At 36.1% G+C, this 25,899-nt stretch overlaps 2 protein-coding genes across 4 annotated transcripts in view; one reads left to right on the forward strand and one right to left on the reverse strand.

The window, feature by feature from the left end:
- Positions 1-17,111, forward strand: part of cplx2b (complexin 2b) — a 30,112-nt gene extending 13,001 nt beyond the window's left edge. For 2 of the 3 annotated variants that reach the window (XM_056770461.1, XM_056770462.1), the window contains exons 2-4: positions 2,275-2,424; positions 11,954-12,129; positions 13,964-17,111. In XM_056770461.1, coding sequence (XP_056626439.1) covers positions 2,394-2,424; positions 11,954-12,129; positions 13,964-14,161 — 405 coding nt within the window. In that variant the 5' untranslated portion in view covers positions 2,275-2,393 and the 3' untranslated portion in view covers positions 14,162-17,111. Of the gene's footprint in view, positions 1-2,253; positions 2,425-11,953; positions 12,130-13,963 lie in introns of all 3 variants that reach the window. The other variant, XM_056770463.1, reaches the window with a different exon arrangement.
- A 5,267-nt stretch (positions 17,112-22,378) lies between these two features.
- Positions 22,379-25,408, reverse strand: thoc3 (THO complex 3). Its single transcript, XM_056769815.1, has 6 exons — positions 25,159-25,408; positions 24,677-24,833; positions 24,084-24,288; positions 23,694-23,855; positions 23,280-23,380; positions 22,379-23,194 (listed from the first exon to the last, which is right to left on the reverse strand). Exons 1-6 carry the CDS (start codon positions 25,336-25,338, stop codon positions 23,031-23,033), a joined length of 969 nt encoding a protein of 322 aa, XP_056625793.1. The 5' UTR covers positions 25,339-25,408; the 3' UTR covers positions 22,379-23,030.
- Between the last annotated feature and the right edge of the window lie 491 nt (positions 25,409-25,899).

Consider the following 25,899-nt stretch of genomic DNA (forward strand, 5'->3'; position numbering starts at 1 on the left):
TTACGTTTTTTAGGTCTGGATGGCAAGAATATATCACACTGTTTGGTCTAATAAGCATTTTAATTTATAGATAAATTATCACATTATTGCAATATTACTTTCAGTGAATGTCTGTTTTGATCAATAAAAAGCTGTCAGATTTCATGTTATGTCAATGAAGCTTACGTAAGGATCTGTTTATAGACTTGATTAATAGCTTATCATCCTCTTCAAATGTATTTTCTTCTTTATGGGATTCCATTCATGTGCCTGTAGCACAACACACGTTTATAAGCTATCAGTGCATTGATGGTTTATAAAATGTAAACATTTTTTTCATGTATGGGAAATTTCCATTCTAACTAAATGTAAAGCAATTCTTTATGTTTGTATGTGTATATAAAATAAGCATTATATTGCGTTAAATTGCATACGCAGACTTAGAATTGATGACACGCACTGAACCCAGTTTAATGTAGGTTTGGATGGTTATACAAAATACAGGCAACCATGTTGCATTATTGCAAAGTAGTCTGTTGTGTTGACTTGACAGAGCGGTGGTTGTACTAGAATCAGGTTGAACAGAAGGTCAATGAAGGACGTGATGTGTTAAGCTAATCAGACATGGTACAGGAAGATCAATTACAGTATTAAACCTTATCAAATATGGGCAGCTGGGGGGTATATACTGTAGATTCCTAAAATACTGTATACAGGAACATTTAAGAATCTACAGACCCTAAAAATAAAGGAAAACTTATGTGGACTACAGTACGCACAAGCAGAAACTTTGGTTGAGGGGTTTTATGTTGAGATCAGTGTTATAATCTAAATTTTACTAAAATATAATTTGGCTATTTTTAGTGAAAGGCGTTGTAAAGATGAGGGTGTGGAGTGTGGGAGGGGATGAATGTGAAAGAGAGAGAGAGATGGAGAGGGAGGTTTATGTTTTATCAAGAGGCAGTGGACGCTGTGCCATGTTCTAGCTATTCATGCATTACGTTTATTTTGCCATTTAGTTAGTTCTTCACATTGCAACAGTCAGTTAACTGGTAAGCAGCTTTTCGGAAAGCAAATGTATAAAGGATGCTAGTTCGTAAATATTGCAAAATCTTGCTAGTTTGGCTAAATTCTCTCTTATTATCTAATCTCCATTCATGTGCATTGAACTTGTAGTGTCTTCATCTCTGGATTTGGTATCATTATGGTTTCTTTACACAATGTATTTTAAAGGTCCGGTTGAATGTGGAGTTTCTGCCAGTTTTCTTGCATTCTTCGCATCTTTGAAGAGTATTTAGTTTGATCACATTTACAGTATAAAAGATATATACAGATGTATATGCATATGTATATAAATCACCAGCATAAAAAAATACTTTATGGCATTATCCCTGCATAACTGTTGATTCACTAGAAGTTCATGTTGTTTACATTATGCACGTATGCGCCGATTGCCAACAAAACAAAGACATATGACTTAGTTTCACTTACCACATGCGGTTCATGTCCGGCATCTTTTAGCTCTGGAACCGCTCCATCTATCAGTTTCAAACAATCTGCAAATACAGCGTTATATCCACCGTTTATATAACATCCATCACTGAATTGCCTTGAACAAAAAACACATTTCAAGTTCTCTCACTAGAGAGAAGAGTAAGAAGAGTAAGGAGCTGCAGCGGCAGGCCCACAGCGCAGCCAATCTTGATGCAGCGCTGCCCATCTTGATTAGCGAGTCTTCCTATCGCTCGTCGCTTGGTGCGTGGGTGGGCTACTTTTTTAACTTTGATCTAGGCATGCTTTTCCGGGAGAATTGCCCAATAGGGGACTGAGAAAAGTTCATATGTAGCATTTTTTCATGTTCTGAAAAACCTTTCCGAAAAATATACAAACTTAGGGGAGTGTATCGACCAAAGAAATACTACGACATACGTCCAACTCGTTTTTTGACAAGTTGATCATTTTAAGCATGAGAAGCCAGCATGTTTAACATTGTAAATAAGTCAGAATGCATGAGCGTTAAATCAGGAGGTGCAGGAGATGTTCAATGTTTCCCTGTAAGCAATAGTTTGTACTTTTTTTCAGAGTTTGGTAAAGTCATATTAAGTGCCTGCTGTGTATCTTTGTCTACAAAAGGAACATAACATTTGTTTGATATAAAGAAATTTCCTATTTCATTCACTTACCAGTAATGATGTAACCTGTTTGAAGGTTGAACATTTTGGATCTCCAGTTCAATTGTATTGATTCTCTAATGATCTCTATTTTCTGACACAGATATCTTTACACTCTCAATAGGTTTGGAGGATTCATCAGGACATTATACACACTTTGGAGGATCAACATAATCAGGACCACAGCTCGACTAAATGCAACATTCCCTTTAGCTTTAAGAGGTCCAGATATCTGAGTGCATCATGGATTTTGTGATGAAGCAAGCGCTGGGCGGTAAGTATGTCATACTGTCACCACAGTCACACAGTGTTGATAGCCGGTTTTCTCATGAAGCACTGTGTTTGTTTATTTTTCATTCCACAAATGAATTTATTACTCTCAAAACTAATAATACACGGCAAACCAGATGAAGCAAATAATTTTGACAGTCTTTTTGACAAGTTAAATATGTCTTTTAACAGTGTTGGGAGTAACGCATTACAAAAGTAAAAATATAACAGTAATAGATTCGTTTTTGATGTAACGCAGTAATATAACGCACTACTAATAAAATTTGGGTAATATTATACCTGTTATAATCTCAGTAAGGCCTTTTACAACAAGGTATTTTCCCCCATTCCATTCCCAGAAAAAACTAATCTCTGATTAAAATATTATGATTGTAATCTATTTCCTGTTACTGAATTCCGATGGTTGAAATTAATGCAACAGATTCTAAAAAAGAATAGAAACTAAAAGAAAGTTAGGAGAAAGGGGTTCTGCATTTTACCGTATTTTTGGGTATAGGTTGCATTATAGTGGGCTCTACCTCTACCATAATTCACCAGATGGCTGTTTGTCTACTTTTGCGATTCTGACAGCGATTGTTAGTTAAAATTGTGCCATGAGCCTTCTCTGTGCCTCTTATTTGAGGCTCCATATATTTCATTTGAGTATTTAAACGAGTCTGAAAACGACAACTGTGGGCGCTTGACAACCCGTTGATGCACATTGTTTGCCTTGATACGGAATGTCTGCCTAAGTATTGTCAAACTTGTATTAGTTTTGCAGATAGTTTGTTTATTTAATATATATATATATATTGTGATAGTCCATGGATATTACCTTATACAGACATTGGCACTCGAATCCTAAATTTTTATTTCAGGCATTGTAGACAGACAAGGGTGTAACTTTGGTTTGAGAAGTGGGTGGACACAAAAAGGTGGACATGTTTATGATTTGAATCCTATCACAAATTCAAAATTCCTTGACCAGTTTCACCAAATTAGCCTATTGAATGTGGAAGGTAAAATTTTCTTCAGTGTTGTGGCCAATAGACTCTCAGGACTTCTGAAAAGAAAAAACTTAATTGACACTTCAGTGCAGAAGGCAGGCATAGGGGGTTTCTCTGAATGTTTGGAACATGCTAACATCATCTGGCACCAGTTGCAAATGGCAAAAAAGGAGAAGAAAGACCTGCATGTGGTTTTTCTAGATCTTGCCAATGCCTTTGAATCAGTGCCACATGAGCTACTGTGGACAGCCTTTGACTTCTTCCATGTTCCAGATCAGGTAACAAAGCTGATTAAGGCATATTTTCAGGGTCTCCAATTTTGTATTATCACACAAAATAGTACCACCGCGTGGCAACAGATGGAGGTTGCACAATTTCACCCCTTACCTCCAATCAGGGGATACATAGATGACATGACAACCATCTCAAGAACCTAAGCATGTACAAAGCTACTGCTGGCTAAGCTCCAGGAGAGCATTAGTTGGGCACAAATGGAGGTCAAACCAAGCACATCCCGCAGCATTTCTATTGTCAAGGGCAGGCTTACCAATGACAGATTCTGTATAAAGAGTGAGCCCATACCAACGGTCAAGGAAAAGACCATCAAAAGCCTTGGACGGTGGTACACCGCAGACATTAAAGATTCTTAACAGGTTGAACAACTCAGGCAAGAGATAGCCAGTGGACTCAAGAAAATCAATAATTCAGATCTTCCTGGGAAGAGTGCTTCGAATTTGGCTTGTTGCAACTCCTGATGTGGCCAATTTCAATGTATGAGCTCACGGTGTCTTACGCCAATAACCTGGATAGATTGGTGAATACACAAGTGATTCTCATTTCAAGCCTTGTGGAGGAATATAAATGCACAAAAACAAGTTTAGAGATGACGCTCAAAGAATCCTGTGATCCCTGTGTAAGAGATGCTGCTCCAACAGTAGCGACAGGAAGTAAATGGAACCCAACAACAGCGGTAGGAGATGCAAAGGCAGCCCTCAGACTTAAGGACATCGTGGGACACGTGTAACATGGCAGAGGGGGACTTGGTTTGGGGTTAACCACACCCATGTAGCGAAAAAGGGAAACCAAAGGAACAGCGTCATCTGGTAGTGGACGAAATTCGGCGTCAAGAGGAAGCAAGTAGATGCGCAGAGCGGTCTCTCAAGCCCAGCAAGGCTGTTGGATGAGGTGGGATGCCATTTAACGGCGCAAAATCACTTTGAGTGAGTTGTGGAGTATGGAAACAAACATGCTAAGTGTTATCATAAGAGCTACATATGTTTTGCTGCCCTCACAAACAAATCTGCATGTTTTTTATGGACAGCTCCAGTAAACCTCAAACATATTCTTGTGGGTTGTAAGAAGAGTTTGACACAAGGGAAATACGCATGACCCCACAATCATGTTCTGAAGTGCTTTTCTGCAGCAGTAGACACCAAGAGAGTGGCAGCTTAACCCCAGATTCTGGTCTGCTGAGTAGGGAAAGGGATAGGGAAATGCAAGTTGATTTAAACCACAGACTTAATTTCTCCATGGAAATCGCAACGACCAACCTGCGGCCAGACATGGTTCTGTGGTCCTCCTCCAGTAGGACAGTCCTCATGGTTGAGTTGACTGTAGCTTGGGAAGAGACCATTAACAAAGCATTTGAAAGAAAGAATCTCCTGTATGCAAACTTGACAGCGGAGGCCGAAGATCGGGGATGGACAGCGAAAGTGTTCCCAGTGGAAGTGGGCTGCAGGGGCTTTGTTTCCAATTCCACTACAAGACTGCCTAAGAAAGTGGGGATCAGAGGACAGGCCCGACGGACGGTAGTCAAAGAACTTGCCACTGTCGCATAGAGAAGCAGCCACTGGCTGTGGTTGAAACAGAAGGACGCAATATGGGCTGCAAAGTGACCACGTAATAAAATGGTGTTGTATTGTTATGCCATACGGGACTGGGGGCACTGATCTTGCATTGACGGAGCCAGTGGGGCTATAACAGCCTTAGCCAACGGGTTGGCGTGTATGGTTGCTTTAATATTTTTGGTAATATATTGTAATGTTATGCCATACGGATCCGGGGCCATTGAGCATGCATTAATGGTTTGGGTAGTTGCCCCTAATGGTTATAGAGTCGAACTCGTGACCAGAAGGTTGCCGGTTCGATTCTCAGGACCGGTGGCCAATGACTGTTGTGCCTTTGAGCTGCAGTGATAGCCGCCCACTGCAAACCCAGGACTGATCAACCTGCGGGGGGCCTCCCTTGGCTGAGGGTTTCTTTGGATAAAGGGCTGAAACACCAAATGAGGCTGAGGTGCACAACTGACGATGTGTCGCATTGATGGGAACCATACAAAGGGGATTACCAGCAGCACCTCACCAAAAGCCATCGTTCACTCATGATAATGTGATGAAATTGGGACACTCATGAGATGTCTCTCTGATAATGGCAAGGAAAGGTAACTATCCTATGTAGTTCTATAATCATTAAAGCCCAAACAAAGAGGATTCTTGACTGCTTCCCCCTGCACAAGGCGTGGGAAATCTCCTATTGGGGAATTCAACTGTGCAAAATTGTGGGATTATAACAACTAGCCCTATTAAGCAGGGAAAAAATGTGTTGTTTTGATTGTTTTAATTGAATAAACCATGAAACTAAAAGTTGTTTTTATTGTGTAGCATAATTTAATGTTCATGAAGGAGAAAATGCGAGCATTGACTGAGAAACGGAGGAAAACATGGCTTGTAAATCTGAATCTGCGGTCGGAAGGAGACGAGCCGGATGACTTTCTGAAATGCTTAACGAGGTTAAACGTACCTAAACAATGACCAGGAAGGCCCATGTTTCTGTCAAGCCTTGTCATAAAAACGTACTGCTGTTAAAAGAACGAGTCCTTATTAAACACAAAAAGTAATAACTTACGCGTACGTGTTTCTTCCCCATAGAAGTCGATTATAAGAAAAGAGCTTAACATAGCCTGCCGAATCAACGACCATTTAAAAAAAAACGATTAAATTCTAATCAAAACCATGTGATTGAAAACAATCTGACAGTGATCTATTTTTAGAGTGTGCACGCAATGTGCGCATCAACACAGACTCTCTTTGTCCTGCTTGGTCCTAGTACTTCTCTGTGTGTGATTATAAATCATTACAAACAAATTTAAAAGTGAGGGGTACACAAACAGGATTTTGAAAAGTGAGGGGGACATATCCCCCCTGTCCCCAGTGGAAATTACGCCCCTATAGAACGATAAGGTTGTAGCCTACAGGTATTTGCCGATTTGTTGATTCGGTATTCGTCCCGCCCCTCCTGCGCTGTGATTGGATGGCCAAGTAAAAAGGGACATAAATGAGCAGAATCATTCTACTTTAACACATTTTCCTCCACTGGATCTACAAGGAGCAGGAATAAACCATATTTTAGCAGTTTATAATGCGAAAACTGCTGAAAGAGCGATAACAACCATCATAAATTCAGTTGGATTTAATGGTTATGATGGGAATTTTATTGGTTGTAATGGAAACAAAAGTCTCTACTGGGATATGTTGGGTTCTGTTGATGAGACCATTAAATCATACCCAAATAATGTCCAAAACACACTACAAAAAAGGTATTTAATAAACCTAATGGTTTCCAGTGGAGTTTTAATGGAAACCATTAGAATTTCTGTGGTGTTTTTTTTCGACAGGGTAGTCATACTTTTGTGGTTATTTTGATCAAAGTAACTCAAAAGTTGTGTAACGTATTACAATACAAAGAAATATTGTAATATAAATTATTACTTTTAAATTGGAAGAAGTATATAAATTATTACATTTTGGAGAATACATGCCCAACAATGTCTTTTAATACCATAAATGACATTATATTTACTAATGATTAAACCAAATTGCCTGTTCGTTACATATGAACGTAATTTTTACCTTAAAACCGAAAGTAAATGGCTTTTCCTCAAAGAAGGTCTGCATTCGCAGTAAAAAATTGCTTATAAAAATTTTCAAATTCACATTTCATGTCCTGTTTTTTTCTCATGTGGCAAGTAGCCGTGTTATAAAAGGGATAATGTGCAAGCAGCCGGCTGTATACGTGAAATAAGCCCCTTCAGTATGATACAAGACCCTCCACTATTTCTGCAATAACAACTGGCTGCCTGTTCAGTATCCCTTACATAAGCCACATGCGAGTGAATGAGACACGTCTCCATTACATGTCAGTTGTTATAAGGACGTATGTTGTTCTGCATTTATTTGGTTAGTAAATGTGTTTTTCGTGTGACACGTGGCAGTTAACTGATGCATAAAGCGGTTGTTTCTGAATACGATTTTTCATTGACTCTCCCTGAGTTAAAACAAAAAGAACCAGAACAGCTTTTTTATTCAGTACATTTTTTATCAATAACAAATCGAAGCGCTTATTGATTATGTAAGAATATTCACAGTGTGTGTATAGCTCATGGACATACCTTGTCTCAAGGTTATCAAGCCCTTTAAATCAATTACATGATTTGGTTTTATCAGCAGTGCGACTTTGGCCAATTATTAAATTATTAAATGTATTTTCCTTGTCAATTGCTTTGAGTGGGTCAGCTGTAGCCGATTACCTTATGAAAAATCTTGTGTGACCACATCATGGCCTTCTGTATGAGACGTCTTTAAGCACATTCTTAAATTCGCATGCTATCACATAATGCTTTCATATTGCATCTATGAATAAAGAAATGAAAGAAATGTGTTGGGTGGCACTTTGAATATGTAAACATGAAAGCTTTGTTTGGAGAATTTTACGGGAGCATGGTCTCCCCTTTGAAAATCATCCATTATTAAACAGATTTACACTAGGCAGATTTCTTTGAGCCTGGCAAATTATTCACAAGCATATATAGCATTCCTTAAAGCTCCAACAGAGAAGTCACCCCACACTGCCCTTGTAAGTCAGCAGACTGTGACAAACAACATATATGTTTGCTCTGTTAGTGTGAAATTTATCAAAGGAAGATGAAAACGGGGGCATAAATGGGGAGTTGTAATAAAAAGTGTATCTACAGATTCACTGGTGTATGAAATTTTAAAGGAAATAATAACAGATAGTATCGCCACATGCACTTACCAACCTTCATAACCATTCTCCTCGTGTAAGATATTTATGTATAGGTATTTGTTTTATGGACTGTGCTAAAGCCGAAGTGGTTTTGTGAAATACAGGCGACCTATTTAACTATTAGTATTTTACCGTTCTAAAAGAACTTAATTAATATGCAAATTTTTAAGCTCTGATTATTCACATATCATTAGGATTTAGGGGTTTTCCAGAGACACTGGAACACAGTTCCAGCTGCTATGTGTTGTCCGGATTTACTCTCCCATCCAGAACCATCAGTGCTGTTCCTGCTCAGTGCTTTGATGTAAAGCCTCGGAGGATCTGATAGAGGAGAGCAATTCTTTTGTTATATTCAACATCCTCTGTGTGGCTTTAAACATAACAACAGGGTTGAATTCAGTGGTCTACATCTTCATTTTAAAAGCTCTCTGGAGCTTTAGTGGCATTGTGTTGCATATTACAATGTGCTGCATAAAAAGGTTTAGAATAGTTATCTTAAAGGTACAGTGTCTGATATTTTACGCCCGTTTTTTGTCTGTTGTCATAGTTGCGGTATCATGTTATGTGATTTTGACTCATTATCTCATGTTAATCTTGAGTACTTACAGAATAGTATCGCACCCTTCAAATATCTGTAGTGTTTGATCACATTTATAAAGACAGATTTAGCTGTATAATTATTTCCAAAACATTTAATCTGCGGGGGGGGGGGGACTACAGCACGTGCACACTCACTGCTAACAAAACACAGATATATGACTCAGTTTCACTTACTGTGTGTGGTTCATGTCCGCATCTTTTAGCGCTGGGACCGCTCCATCTATCAGTTTCAAAAGATCTCCAACTCCAGCGTTATATCCAGCGTTTATATAACATCCATCAATAAAATGCCATTTTTTAACTTTTTTTAGTCTTTCTGTCGGGACGTCATGAAGCATCAAACATGCACTGTTGGTTGTTGTATACATGGGACAAAACATTCAAGTCACCGCATCACTCTACACCAGTGGTTCCAGCTCTGGCCCGTGAGATCCATTTTCCTGCGGAGTTTAGCCCAAACTCTGATATAAAACACCTGAACAAGCTAATCAGCGTCTTTAGAAATAGATGCATTCAACTCTCCAAATCTATCAGCGTATGAGATTTAAGGTCCGCGATAGCGTTTCAAGTGCAGATTGCTCGGTACACATTTGAATCGCTCTTGCGGTACTTTAATGCGATATGCCAAACAATCTGCGCAGCCCAACATTAAATTGAATGTGTCTGTTCCTGAAGTCACTGATTAGCCTCTTCGGGTGTTTTATCAGAGTTGGGGCTAAACTAGGTAGGAAAGTGGATCTCGCGGGCCAGAATTGAGAACCACTGCTCTACAATAAGTGTATCATGATGAAATCTGGCTGAATTTGTCTGGTCTGAATCAGGCATAAGATGATTAAATTCCTATTCCATGTTAATGCACAGACTACTATAATAAATTCAAGTTGATTCCCCTACATAAAAAATCCCAAATGGGAATCATTGAAGTATCCATTTGTCCAGGACAGGGGGGAAGTTTGGTCAACTAGCGGGTCTTTCTGGTGAAACTGGTTTATGAATGAATTCTGGTAAGGATTGAACAGATGGTGGTGGTGAGGTTCACTAAAACTGGCCATGGTACCATTAGTTATTTGACAGCCCCAAGTATGTTTTTTTCTTCTATTAGTTGTGATACATTTGGAAGGCACCTCAGGATTATTGACCTTCTAACTACCATTAAGTATGAAAAATGTAAAGGCTTGGATATACAGTAACTGGGCCAAAACGGCAGGTTGTTAATTATCAATGAGGGAGCTTGGGAGTAAAAGTGCTGGTATGGGGTTTGAATGTCCATCAGTCACATATGAGTGCTAATGTGTCAGCTCAAGGTGTCCTAGACACACACACACAAACACGTTTTCATGTTTTATGGGCCTTACCATAGACTTTCTATTTTTTATTTTATTTTCGTGACCATTTTTACTCAAAATGTAATTGGACTGGATATGTGAAAAATGTAAAATACAAAACATTAGGGAAGTCAAACGATTAATCGCAATTAATTGCATCCAATCCAATAAGAGCTTTTGTTTACATAATATATATCTGTGTACTATGCATATTTTGTTTTTATAAACAGAAGAGCATACATATACATGTATATAGTAGTAAATATTTATGTATTCATATATATTTTGAAATATTTGAATTTAAAAAGAAACTTTTGTTCAGTTGTATTTTCTATATTTTTGTATGTGTATGTGTTTATAAATAAATAAATAATATGCACAGTAAACAAAGATATATTATGTAAACACAAACGTCTATTCTGGATGCGATGCGATTAATCGCAATTAATTGTTTGACAGCCCTAAACTATATACTTTATGTATAATTTATATGAAATATCCTAAGGAAAAAATCCTAAAATGTTTTTCTGCATGTGATATACTTGTACAGACGCACACACACAAAGGCCACTTAAATCCATACATTAGCTCTTCACTCATTCTGAATGTCCTGTTTGTGATACACAAGTAGTTTTAAACACAGGTTAAGGTTGATGTGTAGATCTTGACATTGTATTTTAAATGCATAATAAATGAACACGATTAATAATTAATAAGTGTTGGTCTCACTGTTGCTTATGCACAGCCATTATGCAAATTATGTCTCAAAGCTATAGTACAAAATTTGTCTGTATAGTAAATCTTTCTGTGTTGGCTACCTGCCATTCTGAAAAGTTAATAGTTACTTCAGTCTTTACCGAGCTACAAACACAGCTGTGTTTTGTGTTTGAAACATATGGTAGACACAGACATCAATGTATAGGCAAATATTGCATAAAACTGTTTATTGCCGTAATACTAACAAAGACCTGATGGTGGGTAGTTGTGAAACTAGAACATGTAAATATATGAGATATGGATACAAAATACAGAGAAATAGAGAGATGAGTTCAAGCAGCGAAGCAGATGGTGAAGAGAGGTGTGACACATGCATCATGGCTCTGTTTGGCCCCAGCATTTTTGGCCCTATCATATCTACATAACACCATATCACACAGAGAAGACAAGAATTAACCTCTTCTATTTTTTAGAAAAAATATACAATTTCGTAAATATACAATCCTTTACAACAAGGTTGTGTCTGGTAACATTTGCATATACACACAATCATACACTCAAAGAAATTGTCTGTGGGCTTAGTACATATCACAAAAATAAACAGCAATATTAACTTAATAATTTACTTTTTTATTAAAAATCCAAAAGTTAATTTTTTCTAGGATGTACATATTATTTAAGTTTATTTAATGAAAAAATATGTATTTAATTTACAAGTTATATTTTTAATATACACTTTATATTTATGGTGAATGCAATGAAATATTTAAACCATTACATTTATTTTCTCTGTTTCATATAGGAGCCACTAAAGACATGGGTAAGATGTTAGGAGGAGAGGAGGAGAAGGATCCTGATGCCCAGAAAAAAGAAGAGGAGCGTCAGGAGGCTCTGAGACAACAGGAGGATGAGAGGAAGGCCAAACATGCTCGCATGGAGGCAGAGAGAGAAAAGGTCCGACAGGCCATTCGAGATAAGGTGAGCTTCACACACTTCCTACCCGCTTTAAAGGGATAGTTCAGGGGAAAAATCATAATTTCCACATGTTCTACTCATCCTCCTGGCATCCTAGATGTATATGACGTTCTTCTTTCAGACGAATACTAGGGCTGGGTTAAAAAAATATGATTCTTCGATTTTAATCGACCTTCAGTTTAAAAAAAACAATATTTCCCGAATCGATTCTTAATGCACATGCCTCAGAGAATATCATCTGTATTCCGCCTCTCGTCCAGAGGATTGCCCCATTATTCAAGTTGAATATTTCTTAAACATGTTTCAATTTGTTTATGAATTTTAAGTTGTACATGATTTCCCAGTTGCACAGTTATAATGGTTTTACTTTTTTACAGTAATGTTTGGTTACTCAAAGTAAAAGGAAAAAGTAATTTAAAACAATTGTGCCGGCTATACTATTAATATGAATGTGTATTTCATTCATTTAGCTGAGTGGGTTTTTCGAACCGAAAATCGTAATTTAATCGAATTGAAACCATATAAATAAGAATCGAATCGCCCAAATGGTCTCAAAACCCAGCCTAACGAATACCATTTATCATCTCGCTCTTCCAAGCTTTATAATGTGAGTGAATGGAGGAAGAGATTTTATACTTTATAATGTCTATGTATATGTCTAACTTCTGGTATACCGTGGGCATACGTATAAGAGACAGTGGTGTGTCGTAAATACGGATATTTCTCTTAAACAAACACATCGATTCGCTCCAGAAGGCCTTCGGTATCACCATGGAGCCATGTGGAGCAGTTTTTTGAACGATGGATGCACTTTTTGGAGCGTCAAAATCTCTTCCCCATTCACTCCCATTATACAGCTTGGAAGAGCCTCGGATAAATGGTATTATAACTCTGACTGTATTCGTCTGAAAGAAGTAAGTCATATACCCTTAGGATGCCTTGATGGTGAGGAAAACATGGTGTTATTTAGTTTTTTCCCTGAACTGTCCCTTTAATGTCCTGTCACAGATGCTAACACTATGAAGTCAAATTAGAAGAAATTGTAAACGTGGAGTCTGTTTCTAATTGCCAATCAATATCTAACTAAAACAGGCTGAAGCATTACACCTTCACTTAATGATTAATACAGGTGTGGAGATAACAGCAAATACCATTCACCATAAGCCTTTAATGAAATGTCACATTTGCAGGAGGTCTTAATGGCAGATAATTACTGCCATTTAACAGAATGGAAGAAAAAAATCCATGCACAGTTTTGCTGGATATTTGATAACATTAACCACTAGAATAGGAGACCATTAGTGTGATACAAGCCCTAACTATAGATATGATAAGCACAAAGAGAACATCTATACATTGCCTGATCTTATTCAACACCAATGTGATGATTGAAGGACATGAATAATAATGAAACACTACAAGATGTGTTTAGATGCATTTCATGACTGGCTATACTATTACAGCAGTGGTTTTCAATTGGTGGTTTTGCGAGCAAAAAAATGATATCGCGACGCCGATATATAATGGTGTAACATTAAGATAGTATGGTAGCACTTTACATAAAAATTTTATTTGTTAACATTAGTCGAGAAACACTGTACAATGTAGACTAGGCACGTATATACTTTAGCTTCAAGCAGTCCCAAAGTAAGATATATAATGCTTTAAAGAGTACATAAAAAGGGATTTTTAAGGTCCTACTTTGGTTTATGGAGTGTCCAACAACAAGTTTATGTACATAGAAGGTGTAAAAACACGATTATTTCGTTATAATAGGCAGTTATTCTTACCTTACTTCTGGACTGACTATAATCCCTTATTTCCTTTGTTCTTGTAGTACGGACTAAAGAAAAAAGAGGAGAAAGAAGCCGAGGAGAAAGCAGCTATGGAACAAGCGTGCGAGGGCTCACTGACTCGCCCCAAAAAGGCCATCCCAGCAGGCTGCGGGGCGGAAGACGACGAGGAAGAGGAGAGCATACTAGACACCGTTCTCAAATTCCTACCTGGACCTCTGCAGGACATGTTTAAGAAGTAACAGACACAAACGCTGATTCCTACAGGCATTCGGGTGCCGGGGGGATTTTTTGCCAAACAGGTGAAAGGCTTTTCACTGCCTTGACAGAAGTTGATTTACTCTTCTCTGAGGATAGAAACACAATTCATAACCCAACAGCGTTTGGTCTTTTCACTGCCATTCAGGTATAGATTGTTTACACTTTCTATAGATCTTTCTATTTGTTTACAATGCATCGCCAGGGTCTCTGATATTTTCTGCCTTAAAGGTTCTTAATGATCAGCCCCACATTCAAAACCGATATTGATCGTTTGTACAGGGATTAACAAAGTGCAAAATATGTCCGTAATTTTTTCAGTAAAGATTTTACTGACCATTTTGTCATCTGCGGCGGCTCTTATGTTCCATCAGATATGTTGCCAGTTTTAAAAATGGGGGAAACTATTATGCTTATCACCTGAATACTCACATGGTTTGCAGCCTGGCAGTTCTCATTGTTTATGATATATTATTCATTTAGATTTTTTTCTTTATAAACAATCTTTTCTCCTATCAGTTCCTTCTTGTAGTGTGAATTAGAACTTGGCCTGACCACAAGTAATATTCACATACATTTCGCCAGCAGAAGATATCAGGAAAAGCTCAGAACAGCAAAAATGGCACAGTTTATCTTTTTATAAACCGGACCAAATTACCCATACAGTTTTCAGGACAGTATTGAAATTACAAGAATTTACAGAAGCTTCAATATGTATTCAGATGTCAAACACTTTTCACTGATGATCTGATGTTAGATTACAGATGACAATCAGATACAAATCCAAGCGAATTTTGGACATGAGAAATAATTATACAGCTGGTCTTATAAAGACCTCTTTCTTATTTTTGTAATATTTGGAATACAATTTAAAATTGACACTTGCCCACATATTAAAACAAAATATACAACGGACTCTGCATGTTGATATATGTTGCAAATTTTCCAAAAGTGTAAATTTGAGAAAAAATACAATGTGCAAAATTATCAAGTATTACTGGCAAATTTGAATCATTGTTTTAGACATTGTGTATGAAAAAATAAACATGATTCAATCACTGCAGAAACACAAAATGTAGAACACCAAAGAGAGACTCATTACACTTCTACACATCAGTATACTTTGAGATTGATGCCATAGTGCTAAAATTCCAATAAACAGAATATTATTTGTAATATTTTCTTACATTTAATCAACAAGAATATTTTCTTCCTGCGGTGAAGCAAAGGAAGACATCAAATGGACATCAAATATTAAAAATGCAAATACAGTATATGGTCCAAAAATATCATCTTAGTGCTGGCTTGTCTGAAGTGCATTTTTAAACAGTGTCTTTAAAATTTTAACAATGCCTTGCTATTTGAATTATTTAATTATGTTTTCATGTTTGAAGCATTGAGTAAACACTGCCATTTGATAAACATGTTGACACTTCTTGTGGGTAAAAGGTTAACGTTTACATAACCGTTTATTAATACAGGTGTATTGATTCATTTTGTAAAGAAATACTCAACCGGGTATTGTGTTGCATGACGAAAAATATAAACTTTGGGTTCGTTAAATAAAAAACAAAGTTAGTATATGTATGTTTTCCAGAATCACATTTAAATGTGACCCTTTTCAAACTATTTTAGTAAAATATGTCAACTACAGGAATAGACGTATCTGTATCCATTAGGCTGAATGTTCTGCGATCGAAATGCTTTTTAGATTGTGAAGATCATTAAAATAAAAAATAACGTCCTACTTTAAAGTAAACCTTCCCTTTAGTGGTACCAATGAGTGTTTTTTAAATTAAACTCTTAAGAAAGAAGGAGACTGATTTTTTCATTTTTGTAGTCCTGAAGTGTTTTTCACTAGTCAAAGCCATATTGTTAGACTGCAATAAGAAATAAAAAATACTAAGTAGATAAATCACCTTGTAGTTATGCATCTGTTATATCTGTACAAATGTGTTGATTTCTATTGAATCTGTCTTCATAGTATGTCAGGAAGTGTATACGCTATACACGGACATTTCTGTAGAGAGAGAATCTTTTAAAAAGATTGCTACTGCACTGTCGTAATGTCTACTGTGTGTGCTAAATGTAAGTGCGTATTTATGTGTGTCTGTACTTGTCTGTGCTGTAAAATTTGTTATTGAAGCTGTTGATGTCTTTTAAATCAGAGGAGGCTGTGCCTGCTGTCATGGAGACAGTGGGAAATGGTTGTATGGGTCATTAATGTTTATGTATGCATGCAGATAAACTTTGCATTAAATACCAAATCAGAACGTCCGGATGCGAGATGTTTGTGTATTACTGTCTGTCCCTGCAACAGAATCCATCTCAATCTTACTTATGTAAGGGGTATGGAAAATTGATCAACCCTGTCAGGTTGCTGGAGATGTTAGTTGTTTATCATTTGCAATGTCAAACAAAAATGTTTGTAGTACAATATTACGTATTGGCGTAAATAACATCCGATGCAGTGGTTCATCCCTTTATGCCACCAATCGAATACTGAGGCCACCAAAAAGTAAAGAAAATTGAAGTCACACTTTACATTGCAAATGATAATAAATTAAATAAAAATGCAACAACCATCTTCAATCATTTAGGCAATTGATTTTAAACTTGACCTTTCTGTGAATTGTTCCCTGTGTTTTTATATGATTGCTTATATTGTGTTACATAATCCAAGCATGATCTTACATTGCAAGTGTCTTCTAAGTGTCCGAACACTTTTTTGGGCATTATATTTAATAATTCACAGATTTCCCTCTTTATACATTCCAGCTGGATGTTTATTTTCCTGTATTATTTTAATGACATTAATTGCATTGGGTAATAAATAACTGGGTAAAGGGTCTTACTGTGTTGGTGATTCTCTCATGTTTAGGATGCTTTTGGACTTTTAATATCCTATAAAATAAAATGATTTCTTCATCTGTTCATTTGACGTTATGTGAATGATCTGGAGCATGTGTCTTTCATTTGGTTCATCGTTTTAGTGTAATCAAATTGTATCCTAATCCTTTATGGCGATACTACCAGTGCTCTGTCTTTCTTTCTTACTGAAGGAACAGGAAGCTATTATGTAGAGTAAAAGATTTCCCTCCAGCTGTTTATAAATGATTTATTACTGACTTTGTTCTTTTAGATTTCAGGGATGAGCTGAAGAATTAATAATGAATAGACATACAGTCAGAGATTCTGTTTCAGGAACCAGATTTTACATTTGAGCGGTATACATTTTTTAGTGTATAAAGTAACAAATGTTATGTTAATAAATGTTAAAGGTTATTAGAATTAAATATTTTAAAGCTGTAAAACATTAACATGTATTAATATTGCTTGACAATATGTAAAAATGTATGGAAGCCCTGAACCGCAACATGAAAATAATGTATCGTGACAAGAAAAAAAATACATAAAAATAAAAAAAATACATTTTCGCTCTTTCAAATTTTTGCTAAAAAGATTTGAAGAGCAAAACATAGTTTTGAAAAGCAAAACGTTTTGAAGGGCAAAAAGTTTTGAACAGCGAAGTTTTGAGCGGCAAAAATGTTATGATCACGGAAAAAAAAATTACTGCGGGAATTTTTTTTTTACGCTTTTTAAAAGAGTTTCAAGGAAAGAAAAAAATGTCTTTGTTTTCTCAGGCTCAGAAAGGATCTAAAACACTATTTTTATTCCCGCAATGATTTTTTTTCACATTTCAGTATATGGCCCACCGTAAAAATGCTTACAGAGCTTAAAAAATGTGAAAATGGTAATAAACATTTTTCTAAATGTCTAAACAACAGCAGATGTGTGATCATGTAAAAATTAAGTATTATACTTTCAAATATGTAAAATGCACAGCTGTCAGGTGCACACACTAACCAGCGAGATTAGGTTTGAACTAAACATTTAAATCTGTGCCTCAAATTACTTGAAATTAAAACCTTTTCATTAAAGTTGCCGTTACTTCATCATCCTGTATGCTTTTTACAAAAGGTGCTGTAAATCAGTTTTTGTGCTATTTGTAAGTTTGACACATGATCAGCATTCTATACTGTATATCAGATGAATTTTATATTTCACATAGATGTTTATATCACTCTCAATACATTAAAGTGCAATGATTAACATGCACTCATTTCACCGCAATCCGAGGAAATGTCTGTGTTAAGGGCTTGAATCAGCACCATATCTTACTATTAGCATCAAATTTAAAAAAATGGTCGCTGTTAAAACTGGTCATTCCATGTACAGTATGTCCTTAAGTGCGAAAAGATTCAAATGGATGAATCACTGCAAACACAATAAATAACAATCATTTCTCAAGACCAAGTGCACAAGCAGGTTAGGAAGCAGCAGACGTGTGACAGCAAACTCATACAATGATCCTGTGGCTTCACTGACATCAAGAAATATCATTGTTGAATACTGTCAGAGAACTGTCAAACGACAGGCCATAATTGTCTTTTTTATTTACAAATGTCAACACAAAAGTGATGAGGCCCTGTATGCTATCATTTCGGTTTTCAGTTGTTGACATCATATACAGCGTTGTGTCATTTTGAGAATATTCATGGTTGCTGTCCTTAATAAGGCAATTTTGTGGCAGTTCAAAATGAAATACTGAATGCATGGGTCTATTAGTTTCTGTTGTCAGGGGCCTGAACGAATTTGTAACAGCGAATCTCATTTACAGCATTTGAAACAGAACTGTTCTGTTATAAAGTGAACCTGGAAGGATCCTTATGTTTCAGAATGAACCTCAGTGCAGCCTTTCAGGTCTATCCGGTTAAAAATAAAATGTTTGGCATGTCTCTTAAAACCACAAATAAAAAAATCATCTTGTTTTGTTTGAATATCACACTGGTGATGTACAATTTAAGTAAGATCTTAAGGCACAATAATAGATGCTCAGTGCATTTGTTATTGCACTTGCTAACAAAATTACGTCTAAGCTTCAAAAAAACTTAATACCAAGCACAAATGTGGCTAATGAGTGTGTAGTGCGTAGCTTCGAGCCAAACCATTTGTGCAAACACACTGTCAGGGATTTGCCTCTTAATCTTGTGTTTGGAAAACCATTATGAATAAACAGAAGAAGACAAACTGATCATCCATCATGTGCACTAAATCAATGCATTTTACAGTTACACAAATGAATGTCTTTCATATGCGACTACGATAAAATTGAGAGGCACTATCATCGGTATAAAGACATTCAAGCATTCAAACATTCAAGGTTTTCGATTCAGGGTATCAATGTATACAATGTACAAAATTGGTTTCTTTTCATTGCATGATATAATACAATATCTGTCAAACCAAATCACTGTACATCTGATACATTTACATTTTTGGAAAATACAATAGAAAAATGTTTAATAAAAATGTTTTATGTCCTTGTTTTTTATATTATTAAATGAATAAAAACAACTGATTTTATATTACAGACAATGCAAAAAAATAAGTGACCATTTCAAGAGAACCTTGATGTTTCTCACACTTTTCTTGTGTTTTGTAATTCTGTCAGTCTTTCACATTGGACCCTGTGTACTAATCTTATTGTGATCTTTCACATCAAACTCTGAAACAGTTTTTCCTATCCAATCTCCCATAATCATCACCCATTCGCGCTCTTTAACCTATTGGCCACCCTATGAAATAACCCCATTTACTCACTTTATATATACTGGTCTATCCAATTTTGTTCCCTTTCAAGGTCATTACTCTACAACCCTGACTAATGCAAAAGGAAAAGGATACTAGATGCTGTCTATTTTATATTATGATTGTAATTTTGTTGGGATTATAGGTCTGCGCAGTATTTAATGCCATGAATGTGTAACTCTTAACTCTGAAATGAAAACTAACAAGTTAGAAATTCAGTACATATTTAAAAGACACGTTTACAAAGAATCTTAATAGAGGGAGAAAAGTCATTTTTTAAAACATTTCAACACAAATGGTTCGTTTTTTTCCCCAACAATTGCATGTTACGTTCATTCAAAAGACTGACAGCAATGTTTCCAGAGCGTGCATGTTTGGACAGCAAAGGTTACTGTGAGGTGCTAATAAATTGCATGTCAAAAATGTTTTGTTTCAAATCAAGTCCCATAAATTACTGGAGCAAAGACTGAAAGACAAATTGGAAGAGTAGAAAGCCAATAATATGGATGGTGGAAAAACTAATCCATTAAGACCTGAGGGAGGCGGGGAGTCTCATAAGGGACCGGGAAGCTCAATCTATTGAAATGGAAATTAGGGGAGATACGAAAATGTGTCATGTCATCTTAACTGAGAGGAGCAGAAGGTATTTTACTTCTGCCTTTATTCATTTGTGTAACTTCTGTCATTTTAAGACGCATGAAGAACTAATTTAAACCGATTCAATTGTCACATTAAAAGTAAAAGGATTAATTTTAAATCTTAGTTTCTAACTGTATTTTCAACACTGCACACTGAAATTATCTGATAAAATTCATTTAAATGAAAGCCCTACCTAGGGAGCTTATGTTTAATTTCTTCTGAGTCAGAAATTATATTTTAAGTATCACTGCTTTATATAAAATAAGACAGCACTTCTGTCTATTCTCATTTTCCTGTGATATAATTTCTATGCAAAAACGTCTAAAATCTGACTGAATCATTTGTAAAATTTACTGGATGTAAAATGCATATGTTTAATGTTATTTTGTGAGTCATGACTCATGGTGGCACTTGGCAGACGCTTTTATCCAAAGCGACTTACATTAAATAAACCTATACACATATATTTAGGTATTTGCAATCCCCTGGGAGAGAACCCACAACCTTGCCAAGGCTCTTACCACTGAGCTTCAGGAAAGGCAAAAAGTTAAAACTCAATTACAGGTTTATTTTTGGCGGACACAAAAATGTTATCAGGTATGTCCTATAACAGTTATATAGAGGGGGGTTGTTACGGCATAGAAACAAATTCATAGTGACTGCAGAGGGTTGGATCCAATCAATCTTCTCTCATGTGGGACCCTCCAGTTTATTACTCTACACAACCTCATCGTCCACTAGGTAACAAGGTGCCAGACTATCTGACCTTCAACAAAACATCTTTATGAGATATATCATAATAAAATGACAGTTAGGTGGAATCCCACTGATATATGTTCGTACAATGGAAAAAAATCTGGTAAAAAATCAACCAGCTGGGTTTTTCCTGTAAAATTAAATGTTTTTCTTGTGCATTAGCAGTTTTTCTGTAATTTTATTTCAAAAATAAACTGTACAAATCCTGTAAAATGACATTATTCTCCTGGCAGCTAGGTGTCTAATATTTTCCCTTCTAAAATTATACGCTTTCCACCTTTTTTTTCATTTTTACTCTTAAAATGACATATGTTTTTATTTTATACGTGAAATATCGATAAAAAATAACAGTAAAATATTTTTTTTACAGTGAAAAATAAAAATGTTGACAAAATTGCTATTGCTATTGCTAAATGAAATGTAATTAGAATCACTTAAATGATGCCTGTAGCTCTGTGATATGTAGGAAGTGGCTTGCCGGATCCTGCTGTGGTGATTCACCAGAGAAGGGTGAGGACAGCTGCCACCAGCCAGGCTGGAAGCTCCTAAAGTGGGCATGGAGAACACTCGTGCTGTGCAAGTCTTTCACAGCTGAGCAAGATTAAAGATGAGGCTCTATCTCATCTTACTTAAACACTGTTTCCTGCTGACCGGAGACCAGAGATTCGCTCCACCTACAGTGACCCTTTGCCACGCTTCTACCTCAAACAATCACAAAACAATGCCGACTTAAATCAATATTAAGCTTTGAAAAACAGAAAAGACTGCATTGCATAAATACAGAAGAGAAGAAAACATGTAAAATCTGTATCTGTGTATCTGTAACATGAACTCTGGTTTCGTGGCCACAGCGATTTTTCTAGTAACTTCTGAAGCATGTGCAATGGCAGCAGTCTAGATAAATTACTCTTACTCTGTTTCTACACATAACAATAAATTATTTTTTGGTGTGCTAGGGATTTTTACACGTTGGCCCAGGCCAACATAAAAAAAGGTAAAACTTCAGGATCATTCTAGTAACAAAATGGCCATTTTCTTTAATTCTATTTAATTTGAACTGACAAATAACTGAACACCCAATTTGGTGGTTTTCCATTTATTATTTCACTGCTTGTTTGTTATTCTTTTTCCTTAATAAACAACAACAAGTATCCTTGTGGTTTAAAAAAACAATTTAATAAAATACGGTACAAAAAGTTTAGTTCTTAAAAATATACAGTAATTCCTGTATTAATTCATACTAATGTCATGCTCATTTGAGAAAAGCTTCTGCTGCCCTCTGTTGGTCATTTCTGAAAAATGACTCAATTGAAATTCCAAGCAATCCTAGAGATCCAAAAATATTTTTTTTCACTCTTAATAAGGCAAGAGACAATCACAAAATAACAAAATTCTCATTTTAAACTTTTAACTGGACCTGAATTAATCCAATATTAAAACTTATAATGTTTATGGTATAAATAACAAATCCTTTTGCTCACAAAATTAGCTGCAGTCTGTGGTGATTCACACTTGCTTACTGAATTAGACGTCAGGAAGTATTCAGGAATTTGTCATTTTAATTTGTATCACAATGTCTAATACAAACATCTCATATGAGCTGAACTTGAATGTTGACATGTTTAAGTTTACTATCTGTTGGTCAAAATATATTTCAACTATATACAACACTGAATTCATACTTATTAAGAAATCTAATCACACTAGTTGAAGTCGAACTATCCATTTATCCTCCAAAAGAGGCATATATAAACTTAAACAGGTAAAGTATAGACTAACTAAAACACCGCATCGTAACACTGGTCCTCAGGAGTCATTAGGAAGGCCAAATAGTTTGACAGTCCCTGCCTCTCTGTTGCTGTCATATTTGCCTTCTTTATCGTCACAGGCATATGCCAGCAGTGGTCTCTTCGGATGCCACGCTACAGTGAAGGTCGGCGACTCGCACTGAACCTCCCACAACTTCTCACCTACAGAAAGAACAAGCACAAATCAGTTTATTACACATGCACTTCACAAGCTTTAAGGATAATTTCAGCGTGTATCTCTGCTCACCCGTCTCGACTTCAGCGATGTCAATAAAATGATCTTCGGAGGCTGATGCCAACATTTTACCATCATGACTGAAACTGAGCGTACGCACAGGCCAGTCGAGTCTGTGGAAGTAAAATCAGTATGAATAAATGAAAAATTATTTTACAATTATTAAATGATAGACTATTATAGTTGCAGATTTATTAATGTTTGTCTTTGCCAATTTTTTAAAGATTGTCTAGTTAATTGAGTAAAGAATTGCATGAAGTGAATTGTTGACTTTCAATTGATATGAACTGTTGTACTGCCATTTTTTATGTTTTAAAATAATTTCTAATGTATTCTTATTGCTCTTTGTTTAGTGTTCATCTTCTTTTCTCTTGCACAATAAAAAAATCTAATACAACACCAACATTATTTCTAACATCAACTGACCTTGAGAAGCAGCGAACACACACCAGCTCTTGCACATCCCACAGACTGACCAGAGCATCTGCACTTCCTGTGGCAAAATACTTCCCCGTGGGATCAAACTTTATGCAGATACAGTTGGACGGATGGGCATTGATTGACTGAATGAGCTTGAGTTCGGGGTAACTGAAGAATAAATCATTAATATTGAATTAAATTCTTTGATTATCATATTTGTTCATGAATGGACTTTAACGGGCTGTAAAGCTGGCTGGTCACCGTGGATAAAAGTGCTTACAAATGCATAAACCTGCCTGAAAACTACATAAATGTACAGACAAACAAAGTAATATGTTTAAAATATGTTCACAACACAAACTGTTAATGAAGTGTCAGTTAAAAGCTCAAGTTTACCTCAATATGTTGATGCAGCCATTGCCATTTGTTAAGAAGAACATATCATTGTCATTATTCCAGGAAATCTCATTGACCTCGAACTTAAACTGCTCTTCACCACGTGCACGGTGTGTCTTGGCGTCAATAAAAGTTACAACATCATCCTTGTTTCCGACAGCAATGGTTTGACCATCGGGACTCCAGCATATGTTTATATTCTCCCCTTACAGACAAGGGAGCAAAAGCACACACTGGTCATATAAAATCAATAGCAAGCACATACAGCCATAGAAAAATGTAAGAACCAAATATATATTTATTCATTATTTCTAGATGGTGAATTTCTACAAAATCAAACCTCAGGAGTGACATCAAGTCATCCAAACCGCAAATGTAAAATACTGATAGAATGACAAAACATAAAAAATTATATTTGAACTTTTCCTAAATACGTGTACAAATATTACTTTCGTGTTGCTTAAATGTGAACTTGTTATTAATACAGAACATCTTGTCTGTTACCTTCACCAGTTTGGCCAGTTTTCATTAACTGCAAATAAATGCTAATAGAACAATATCTTTATTTTTATATATATTTATATATGCAACACCTTTCGTGCTCACTGTGGCCATGCATTTGGTGGTCCGTACATCCCAGATACGGATGGTCTTGTCTCCTGATGCAGTGACAAACAGATCAGGGCTTGTGGGATGCCAGCACAGCTGATCCACACTATCTCCATGACCTTTGTAGTTGTTTTCTTTTACCTGATAAATAAATGTCGAATTAAGTGTCAGCACTTTTGACCATTAGTGAACTAATGACAACTAGACAGCTTTAAGACAGAAATGCATTATGCACGGAAATGGATTTAATGGGAATTGTATTGGTTTTAATAAAAAGCTGGGGGTTCTCTACTGGTAGTGTGTTGGATTTCGCATTAGAAACCCTCAGGATTTATTTTTATCAGTATTGTTTACAAAATAACACTTTCGTTGTTCAAAAATGACCATATATAGAAGAAGAATAATCAACATTTGTGATTTCATTGTAGAATTAAAGTCTGATGGACACCCTAATAAAGTCTCTTACCAGTCGATCTTTTTCCAGGACAAACACGCTCGCGGTTTTATCAAATGATCCGGATGCCAGTCGCCTCCCATCACAGCTCCAGGCTACCGAATGCACTTTAGCGCTGTGAGCCGGGAACTCTCTGCTTTTATTATTATTCTTGAAATTGTCCTGCATCGCTTGATAGTACGAGGACGCCATGCTTTTTGTTCACTCGTCTAGTATTTAACACGTCCATTGGCGTAAAAAGTTAGTTATCGCCATCTAGTGTACAAAAGTGAAATGACAACATATCAAAAATCAAATTGTTGTAACGTTTACCAAAAAGATTCAGGGTGCTTTGTCCAAAAAACTACCAACAACGTTTGCGGTGGCAGATTTGAGAGGTTGTGTGCCTATTTGGTAATTTTAAAACTGCAAATGTCATTATTTTATAATTATTAAACCCTATCATATTAGCACATATCAATATCATTCGTTTTAAAGATGTTAACTTGATGAAAAACGCGGGTAAAACCTTTCCACTGCAAATAAACAAATACAATTAATGATCAATAACATCTAGAGCCGCACTTTTGAAGTATAATATGTATATAAAATATGTTTTTCATCCGTTACCAGAATGGAAAGTACAAGACGATAAAGACAAAAATATGTTAATGTTATAATAGGCAAATAAAAAATTCAGCCATGAAAGTATTACGATTTAACACCGTTCATTGTTGCCTCATAGTAGATTTAATATCGGTGCGGTTTGGGTGA

This window comes from Triplophysa dalaica, chromosome 16 (genome assembly GCF_015846415.1).
Source record: "Triplophysa dalaica isolate WHDGS20190420 chromosome 16, ASM1584641v1, whole genome shotgun sequence".
NCBI classification, from domain to species: domain Eukaryota; kingdom Metazoa; phylum Chordata; class Actinopteri; order Cypriniformes; family Nemacheilidae; genus Triplophysa; species Triplophysa dalaica.